At 58.2% G+C, this 10,365-nt stretch overlaps 1 protein-coding gene across 6 annotated transcripts in view; it reads right to left on the bottom strand.

Annotated features, from left to right (window-relative positions):
* Positions 1-6,254: 6,254 nt before the first annotated feature.
* The window catches only part of GAK (cyclin G associated kinase), a 78,764-nt gene continuing 74,653 nt past the window's right edge, over positions 6,255-10,365 (bottom strand). For all 6 annotated transcript variants that reach the window (XM_032135280.2, XM_058430083.1, XM_032135276.2 and 3 more), the window contains 4 exons: positions 8,654-8,878; positions 7,846-7,994; positions 6,866-7,042; positions 6,255-6,751 (listed from right to left, as the gene is read on the bottom strand). In XM_032135280.2, coding sequence (XP_031991171.1) covers positions 6,650-6,751; positions 6,866-7,042; positions 7,846-7,994; positions 8,654-8,878 — 653 coding nt within the window. In that variant the 3' untranslated portion in view covers positions 6,255-6,649. The remainder of the gene's footprint in view (positions 6,752-6,865; positions 7,043-7,845; positions 7,995-8,653; positions 8,879-10,365) is intronic.

Raw genomic sequence — 10,365 nt, 5'->3', positions numbered from 1 at the left:
ATTATTATTTTTTAGAGACGGGGTCTTGCTGTGTTGCCCAGGCTGGTCTCAAACTCCTGGGCTCCAGAGATCCCCTTGCCTCAGTCTCCCAAAGTGCTGGGATTACAGTGAGGCACGATTATTATTGAAGTAAATGTTAAAACGAGTAAAGGGTCTTATTTACCAACTTATTCACACTTCCAGTCCTCTGGGTCCCTAACGTAGGTGGCGTTCCCATCTGGTGTCATTTTCATTTCCTGTGGACAGTTCAGCTCCCAGCGTCCAGTCTTCCTGGCTGACTTGGTAGGGTTTGACATCCTGTATCCCACTACCTAGCAACAGAAGGGAGGCCGAGGAAGATTTTCAGGGCTCCCTCTCCCCAGAGATCCTCCTGGCTGGGCTCTGCCTCAGGACCCCTGAACTCTGACCTCCTGCTCCCCTCAGGGCCACTGTCCCATGCCACAGTGGCCCTAGCAGCGAGCCAGGAATGTGTGTCTCCCTCTTCTCAGGACCACTGTTCTATGCTGCATGCTCCTCAATGTCCAAAAACAATTGTTTTGGCTGGGCGCAATGGCTCAGGCCTGTAATCCCAGCACTTTGGGAGGCTGAGGCGGGTGGATCACTTGAGATCAGGAGCTCAAGACCAGCCTGGCCAACATAGTGGAACCCCCGTCTCTACCAAATATACAAAAATTAGCTGGGTGTGGTGGCACACGCCTGTAATCCCAGCTACTCAGGAGGCTGAGGCAGGAGAATCACTTGAGCCCAGGAGGCGGAGGTTGCAGTCAGCTGAGATCACGTCACTGCACTCCAGCCTGGGGGACAGAGCGAGACTCCATCTCAAAAACAAAAACAAATGGTTTTGTACATTTTGTTGAGTTTTTTAGTCTCTGGTCCCTGTCACTCCATCAAGGCTTTGTTTTTTGCAGCACGCCTAGTAAGCATGGACAATGTGACTTGGCTGTGATGTGAGGGCCCCATGGGGACTGCTGTTCATGCCTTGTGGATGATCCTAGTGTTTCAGCACCAAGCAGAGCAGGTGGTGGTGACAGGTCCCCAGGCGCCTTCCCAGAGCAAAGTCAGAAGTAAGGCCAGTGGGACATCTGGACTGAGGTGTGGTTTCCTGGGCTGGGGGTTGGCAGAGCCATGGCAGGAACCACAGCAACCACTCTGCTTGGCCCAGGAAAGAGGAGTCTGGGCATAGCCAGGGTGTCAGGATATGTAGCTCTATCAGTCTCTTCTCACACTGCTATAAAGAAATACCCGAGGCCGGGTGCAGTGGCTCACGCCTGTAATCTAGCACTTTGGGAGGCCGAGGTGGGCGGATCACAAGGTCAGGAGTTCAAGACCAGTCTGGCCAATATGGTGAAACCCCATCTCTACTAAAAATACAAAAAAAAGAAAAAAAAATTAGCCGGGCATGGTGGTGTATGCCTGTAGTCCCAGCTACTCAGGAGGCTGAGGCAGGAGAATCACCTGAACCCAGGAGGCAGAGGTTGCAGTGAGCCGAGATTGCACCACTGACTCCAGCCTGAGCGACAGAGCAAGACTATGTTTAAAAAAAAAAAAAAAAAGGAAAAAGAAATACCCAAGACTGGGTGATTTATAAAGGAAAAGAGACTTAATTGACTCACAGTTCCCCATGGCTGGGGAGGTCTGAGGAAACTTACAATCATGGTGGAAGGGGAAGCAGGCACCTCTTCACAAGGCGACAGGAGAGAGTGCACAAAGAGGGAAGAGCCTCACACTTATCAAACAGCCAGATCTTGTGAGCACTCACTCACCAGGGGGAAGCTGCCCCCAGGATCCAATCACCTCCCTCCCTCAACATGTGGGGATTACAGTTTGAGATGAGATTTGGGTGGGGACACAGAGAACCACATCAGCAGCTGAGGGGGCAGCAGCAGGGACTTGGAGTGTGATCTTGGGGAAGTGCCAAGGCCAGAATGTGGGGGCCGTATCGCACAGACCTGCCTCTTCTGGGCCCTTCTCCAGTGATTAGATCGACGGGAAGCCCCCTCTATCCTAATCTAAGGCTCATGACATCTACAGGGTCTGCAGCCTCTTCCACAAAGGGGGTGCCCCAGACCTGAGACCAGCATCCTCAGCTTGCGTGTGACTGCCCAGCACACCTGGGGCTGGGAGCAGGTTCCCACCCCATCTGAAGGGGCTCTGATGCTGGTATGCACACAGGGGCCTCCCCCCACTGGCAGCACAGCCTCCCCTTGCCCGTGGGTTGCTGCGCTTTTCCTCAGAGCTCCTGGAGGTAGTGAAGGTGAGAACAGCCAGCTGCTGAGGCTGCTGCTGTTTGTTACCTAAGGTGAGGCCCAGCGGGATGCTGAGCAGCTGCAGGACTCCGTGGGCAAAGCTTTGGAGGAAGCCCTTTTGGAGAAAGCAGTTTGGGGCGGCCAGACGGTGGTCTGTGGCCCTGGAATCTTTTTCCAAACTGACAGAAGGAGGAGGAAATCGGCGTCCCTGCCATGCCCCCGTGCCCAGGGGTCGCTGCCTGGATGAGGGTCTGGCATGGGGCTTAGACCTTCAGCTCCACCCAGGCCTGTGGGGTGGGGTCGGCGTGCGGCTGCCGGGAGCTACGGCCACAGTGCAGGAGCGGGGATGGGCTCCTGGAGATGAAGACAGAAGCAGGACTTCAGCCTCAGCCGACCTCAGCACTCGCCTTTTCTGCTAAAAGCAGCTCAGGGACAAAATCAGCCCCTCCCCCACATCTGAACCTCATGCCAGCCACACCGGCCTCCTGCATGACTCAGTGGCCCCCTCATCTCCTTGCAGCCGAGTCCTCCCACTTGGAGGCCCACATAGTTGGCGGGGGCCTCCGTCTTGGGGCAGATGCCCACACCTCTGGAGTTGGCCTTCCTGGAGCTCCCCTGGGGGCACAGGGAGAGGAGGCCCATGGGAGCCCAGGGAGGTGGCCTGAGGGCAGCTGGACATCGAGGGGATGGGGGGTGTCACAGGCCACCTGGAAAGCAGCGTGCCTCACCCACTGGAGCTTACTGTTGAGGGTCTGAGCCCCCGCAGGACAGAAATGCAATGTGCACGCGTTTGAGAGCACAGTCTGAGGCATTTGACGCGTGCTTGACTGAAGCCAGCACATCCTCCTCCGCCCACAGCCGACAGCCACGGATCTGCTGCTGGCCTGTCGAGGACTTCACATTTGCTGGAATTTTACACGAATGGAGTCGTTCACTACCTCCCTCCTTTTGATCTGTCCCCATTTACTGAGCTCGCAGCTCTTCTGACGGTAGGGTTTGGATCTGTGTCCCCACCCAAATCTCCTGCCAAACTGTAATCCCCACGTCAGGGGAGGGGCCTGCTGGGGGGTGACTAGATCCTGGGGCAGACTTCCCCTTGCTATTCTCGGGATAGTGAGTTCTCACAAGATCTGCTTGTTTGGAAGCGTGCAGCACTTTCCCCTTTTACTCACTCGCTCTGCCTCCTCCCACCAGCAAAGACGTGCCTGCTTCCCCTTCGCCTTCTGCCATGAGTGTAACTTTCCTGAGGCCTCCCCAGCTATGTGGAACTGTGAATCCATTAATCCTCTTTTCTTTATAAATCACCCTGTCTCCGATATGTGTTTATAGCAGTGTGAGAACAGACTAACACACCCGGGCATGCCCTGTGCTCCCGTCGCACCAGCAGCTCACCCCTCTCCATGCTGAGCAGGACCCCGTGGCATGGACACACACAGCTCCTTTGTATGTCCACCTGTGCGTGGATCATGGGTTGTTCCTGAACACGTCTGCATGGCCTTGCTTTTTCATTTCTCTTGGGTCGACACCTAGGAACAGATTGCTAAATTGTGTATGAAATTTCTATTTTGCTTTTTTTTTTTCTTTTTGAGATGGAGTTTCGCTCTTGTTGCTCAGGCTAGAGTGCAATGGCACGATCTCGGCTCACTGCAACCTCCATCTCCCAAGGTTCAAGCAGTTCTCCTGCCTCAGCCTCCCGAGTAGCTGAGACTACAGGTGTGCGCCACCACGTCCGGCTAATTTTGTATTTTTAGTAGAGACGGGGTTTCTCCATGTTGGTCAGGCTGGTCTCCAACTCCTGACCTCAGGTGATCCGCCTGCCTTGGCCTCCTAAAGTGTTGGGATTACAGGCGTGAGCCACCACACCGGTGTCTGTTTTGCTTTTTAAGAAACTGCCACGCGGTTTTCCAAAGCGGTTGTGCCATTTAAGCTCCCACCCAGACTGCGTGTGGGCTTCTCCACATGCGTGGGGACACTTGGCTTGGTGGGTCTTGACTGGCTGCCCTAGTGGGTGCGGCAGCATCTTGCTGTGGCTCCAACTTGCATTTCCCCCAGGACCGGTGATGTGAGCATCGCTGCTTGGCCGCTGCCATTTGTATCTCTGTGAAGTCACCGAGAAGATGCTGTCACACAAGGGGGTGTCACACAGGTGCAGTCTCTCTTCGAGCTTCACGTGGTCTATGCGTTACGACCCTGCAAGGATGACCTGGGGTCCATCTGCAGGACGGAGCATAGCCACAGGCTCGGTGACCGCAGACCTGGCTCCCATGCCCAGAACGGAGCCTCAGTGACTGTAGGCAGTCTCCCGCGCGGGACGGAGCCTCGGTGACCCTGGGCAGGACTCAGGCCAGTGGCCGGCTGGGAAGATGGTGCATCCTGGGCCTTTCACGTGTGGGTGTCTGGGTAGCGCCGTGCGTGACCCTGTGCAGCCGTGTCTGCGTGCGCGCAGGTGTCTGGGTAGCGCCGTGCGTGACCCTGTGCGGCCGTGTCTGCGTGTGCGCACGGCTTGTACGTGCTTGTGCACCCGCGTGTCTCCATGCTGAGCTGAGTGGCTGGGAGAGGAGAAATTCTGGTGGTAGTGTGGCCAGGTGCAGGCCACAGACTCCCTTCTGAGCTCGGTCAGCCTGAATGGGGGTTTTCCTGTCCTGCAAGCCAGACCCCACCGTCCCGGCCTCCATTCTATGCGCTCATCTCAGCCTACCCCGGACCAGTGACCTGCTGCACTCCACACCTTCCTCCATCCTCCGCAGTCTCAGCCTAGCCTGGACCGGCCACCCGCTGCCCTCCACACACAACCAGAGGCTCAGGCCCCTGACAGAGGAAGCGTGTGGGGCCAGCCAGAGGGAGGTGGACTCGCTTGTCCAGGCAGGGTGGCTGGGTTTGCCACAGGCCGGGGAGAAGGGACTCAAGCTTTCAGAGTGAAGGGTCTGGGGTGAGGGAGGGGCGGGAGCTGGGGTATTCGTTTGGAACTTGGGTGTGACATGGGCAGCAGCAGGAGAGGAGGGGGCCGCACAGCACAGGGCTGAGGCTGGAGAGCCTAGAGGGAGCGTGGCCTGAGCTGCCCCCAGAGCAGGAGCATCTGAGTCGGGGTGGCCAGACCCGGAGCCAGAATCCAGACGACTTTGATGTGAAAATCTCACCACCTATTTAGCTTCTCATTTTTTTTTTTTTTTTTTTTGAGACGGAGTCTTGCTCTGTCACCCAGGCTGGAGTGCAGTGGCGCGATCTCGGCTCACTGCAAGCTCCGCCTCCCGGGTTCACGCCATTCTCCTGCCTCAGCCTCTCCGAGTAGCTGGGACTACAGGCGCCCGCCACCACGCCCGGCTAATTTTTTTGTATTTTTAGTAGAGACGGGGTTTCACCGTGGTCTCGATCTCCTGACCTTGTGATCCGCCCGCCTCGGCCTCCCAAAGTGCTGGGATTACAAGCGTGAGCCACCGCGCCCGGCCGCTTCTCATTATTTTTTAAAAGAGCTAAAAATAGTAGTGGGTGCATAGCAAATGTGAAGTCATTATTCTCTGAAAACAGGAAGAGCCTGGGGGTAAGTTCAGGGCTATGTGATTCAGGGCCTCCTCGAGTCTGCTGTGGGGTGGGGGCTCGCCATGGTCACCTTCTCCTTCCAGGGGCCCCTGGTCCTCCACCAGCCCGACAGCCCAGATGCCACCTCGGCCCTGCGGGGATGGCACAGGGGCAGTGTGGACCCCACCCTTGCTCCCAGGTCCAGGGCCCAGGGGCGGGGGCCAAGTGGAAAGGAGAAAGGAGTCCAGGGGCCGAGGGGCAGGGACCGAGTGGAGGAGGGGACTGCAGGGACCCCCACCCTTGGCCTTGCCCTGGCTGGGCTCCATGGCCCCCTGAAGAGCTGTCCAGAGCCCCCGCAGCCCCAGGACCCTCTTCTCTCCACTTGGCCCCTGCAACAATCCAACCACGGCAAGGTTGCTGAGGAAGCACAGCCTTGAGCCCCAGCTGGTGAACGGCACCTGGGCGAGTGGATCCACACTGGAGACACAGCAGTCATCGGAAAATAGTTTAATTCTGTACAGACAACCACGGGACTGATTACAAAGTGCGGTGCAAACACCAGGGCCCATGAGCGCCAGCAGCGGGGCACACCACGTGCCGGCGCTCCAGAGGCCACGCCCGAAACACCAAATAAATCACAGACGTGACAACTGTGGGAGGAGCATGAATCAGCTGTTCCTTCGGGAGGAGAAAAAGGAAACAACAATCAGAGGCTTTGGAATGCTTTCTCTTCGTGTGCCTGGAATGCCGGGCGGGCAGCCACCCGGGCTCGGGGCCCCACCCTGGCCACACCTGCCGTCGCCCACGGGGTCCTCACGGTGGGGACCCAGGTCCCACGACGGCTCCCGACCCGTGGAGCTGTGTGTGCAGCCACCACCACGGCGGCTTCAGAAGAGGGGCCGGGAGCCCTGGTTCTCAAACTCCGACCAGGCGTCGTTCAGCTCCATGAAGATCATCTTGGCGTGCTGCTCGTACGGCTGCCCTGCAGCCTGTGGGTGACAGGCGGGGTAAGTACCTCTCAAGCATGCAGGGGTGGGCGGGGCAGGACCTCCCCCACACCTGCCCCTGAAGGCCTCAAGCGGCCGCCTGGCAGCTCTGCTCACCTTGTCGGGGTGCACGGCCAGCACCGCGCGGCGATAGTGCTTCTTCACCTGCTCTGGAGCCACCAGGTCGGCCATGCCCACGGGCGTCCAGCGGCTCTCCCCGTCCCACAGCACTGTGTGCAGCGTGGACAGCAGCGCCCGGATGTTCCGCTCCTTGCCCTCAATCCAGTCCAGGAGCTGCGGGACACACGGAGCTCGCTGAGCCCTGGGCGCCTGCCTGCCCTTCTCCTGTGCACCGCGGAAACTGAGGCACGGCGCTGAGGAAGTGCCTGGCCACGTGGGGTGGGCTCAGCCCAGCTCACAGGCACTGTCCCACTGCACGCCCTGCCCTCAATTATACAGAGCCCACTCCGGACGACACAGGGCCAGGTGGCCTTCATGTTCCAGGGCCTGGGGCCAGAGGGACCCTCGTCTCAGCCAGATGTTCACCGAGGACACAAACCCTGGTTCTGGTGGTGCAACCCCTTGGCCCATCCCAGGCCCCAGACTCAGAGGGAGAAGGGGATGGTCCCTGGTGCCTGTGAAAGGACCCCAAGGTCACAGGCGCATGTGGCCTGCAGAGCTGGGCATCGGCCAAGCCACGGAGCAGGGCGTGTCTCAGGGCTGGCACAGTGACACCCTGACTGCTGCATCCTCACCCCCCAGTGAGCGTCCTGGGTTGGGAGGCTCAGTCCCTAGAGCAGCCCCCAGGAGATGCCCACCCTCAACAGTCTCTGCAGATACCCTGGGGGCACTCACTCCTGTAATGCGCCCCCCACCCCCAGCACTGAGCCATCTGGGCACATGGGGAGCAGCATGGCCTGGGGCCTGACTCTGCCCTGCCCCCCAGGCCTCAGGCCACCCTGTCCTCGAGGGCTGCCAGGCCCATCGGCAGTGACAGGTCCTGTCTGGAGATGCCGGCTCCGTGCGGTACAGCAGATGCTCCAGGGGCCATGGGTTGAGGCCTCTGGGCTCCCAGTAAGAGCTGCCCACCCACCCACCTTCAGCTTGAGCGGGTCCGTGTCTTTAGCCAGGTCCTGCTTCCTCATCTCTGCAATAGTCTTTGGCCCCTTCTTGTCAGACCTGGAGGAGAAGCCTTGATTGGACAACAGATCTTCAAAGTCGTTCTCAGAGACTTTTGGCTTTTGAGCTAGAAAAGAACAGAAAGTTTTTTTTGTTTGAGACAGGGTCTCCATTCTGTTGCCCAGGCCAGAGTGCAAATGGCGCGATCTCAGCTCTCTGCAGCCTTCGCCCCCCAGCCTCAAGCGATCCCCTTGCCTCAGCCTCCCAAGTAGCTGGGACCACAGGCATGCGCCACCATGCCTGGCTAATGTTCACATTTTTTGTTGAGAGGTCTCACTTTTGCGTGGGCTGGTCTTGAACTCCTGGGCTCAAGCGATCCGTCCGCCTCAGCCTCCCAAAGTGCTGGGATTATAGGCATGATCCACAAAGCCCAGTTAAGAACAGAAACTTTCTGCAGAGACACACAGGCCCAATTCCACCTGCTGCCCCCGGGGACAGGGCTACCATCCTGATGCCTCCACAGAAGAGAAGACGGAAGACAAGACAGGGTTGTAAAGGCCATTGGTTAAAAACAGGTCAAGAAGGTGTCACTGGAACAAGAGGGACCCAGAGGCCTGACCCAGAGACCAGTGGACACACATTGGAAACCGCGTCGTTCTCTGAGTGGCTCGGCCGTGCCTGTCCCAGGACTGGGCTCCGAGTTGAAGAAAACAACACAGGTTCTACCTTTAGCCAATTCAGGGAGGTCTCTGCAAACTCCACAGCAACAGAGAGTGGGGGACTCACCAAAGCTGGGTGCGCGGACCCCCCGCTCCTCTCGCGTCCCGATCACACTGAAGTTCGAGGCATAGTTAGGCCTTGGCTGTGTGCAGGCTTTGGGGGGCGGCTTGGCCTGAGGGGGCCATGAGGCGCCCTGGGCTGGTGGCCGACTTGTCTGCCAGGAGCCGCTGCCTTTGGGCGTGGTGGCCGTTTTGGGAACGAAGCCCCCAGGAGGGAATCCAGCTGGTGAGCCTGTGGAGACGGAGATCAGAAACTCGGCATCTGGTCGTCCATGAGGGGCAACTACTGTTTCTTCAACTCAGAGCACCACGTATATTGGAAAACACACACTTGCAAAATGGAACACTGGTCACTCGAGGCCGTCCAGAGGTGCCGGCTGCACCCACACACGTGAAAGTCTCCGGGGGCTGGCGCACAGGCCAGGTGCTGGGGTGACGGGAACATTCTGGATGGAGGGCAGACACCAGGACAGGGCAGCTGTGGAGGCAGCACCCCACCCCCACGAGCCAAGGCAGACCCGGGGCTTGTCCATGGGGGTTGGGGCAGTGTCCCCACGTCTGTAGCGTCCTGGAGGGCCACTGCCTCCTCGGAGCTCATCAAATGAAGGCTGATCCTGTAACTTTTTTTTTTGAGACGGAGTCTCGCTCTGTCGCCCAGGCTGGAGTGCAGTGGCGTGATCTCGGCTCACTGCAAGCTCCACCTCCCGGGTTCACACCATTCTCCTGCCTCAGCCTCCCAAGTAGCTGGGACTACAGGCGCCCGCCACCACACACGGCTGATTTTTTTTGTATTTTTTAGTAAAGATGGGATTTCACCGTGTTGGCCAGAATGGTCTCGATCTCCTGACCTCGTGATCTGCCCACCTCGGCCTCCCAAAGTGCTGGGATTACAGGCGTGAGCCACCGTGGCTGGCCCGATCCTTTAACTTTTTATTTTGGATTAGAATAGCAGGAAGCTGTAAATACCCTGAGCACCTTTGCCCAGCATCCCCCAGGGAGGGCGTCTCTCACAACCTCAGAGAAGCACTGAACCCAGGCAGCCGCACCACCTACAAATGCATCAGACGTGGCCAGCTGGACTCGTGTGTGTGCAGGGCCACGCCACTGACCACACCACAGATTCCTCTTAGCACCACAGCAATCACGACCTGAATGCTTCACTACGGTTCTGTCATCTTTTTTTTTTTTCTTTCTGGGAGATGGGGTCTCACACTATGGCTGGTCTCAAATCCTAGGCTTAAGAGACCCGCCGGCCTCACCTCCCACAGGGCTGGGATGGCAGGTGTGAGCCGCCATGCCCAGACTGTCAGTTATGTTCTAGAAGGGCACCAACAGCGGCAGCCTCTGGACTGGCACTCTTCACTCAGGATGAGGTCACTCGGGCCGGGGCATCCGCCACTCCCCCTCCCTCTGCCGAGGGCCATCTGGTGGTGTGCGGACCACCTACTGAACCGCTCACCTGTAGGACACCTGGGCTGATGCCACTGTTTGGCTACAACGAACACGTCTTTGAACGCCTGTTACGGACTTTTGTGTGAATGAGAGTTTCCGTTTCTCTGGGATAAATGCCTCTGTCCCACAGTAGCTCAGAAGCTGTGTGTTTAGCTTCGTAAGAAACCGCCCACCTGTTCTCCAGAGCGGCCCTGCCACTTCTCACTCCCCAGGAACGCCTGAGAGACGCGGCTCGTCCCCGGCAATGCATGAGACGCGGCTCGTCCC

The sequence above is a fragment of the Hylobates moloch genome, unplaced genomic scaffold (assembly GCF_009828535.3).
Source record: "Hylobates moloch isolate HMO894 unplaced genomic scaffold, HMol_V3 SCAFFOLD_17, whole genome shotgun sequence".
NCBI classification, from domain to species: Eukaryota; Metazoa; Chordata; class Mammalia; order Primates; family Hylobatidae; genus Hylobates; species Hylobates moloch.
The sequence above is the reverse complement of the archived record's forward strand: the minus strand, read 5'-3'. Positions and strand labels throughout refer to the sequence as shown.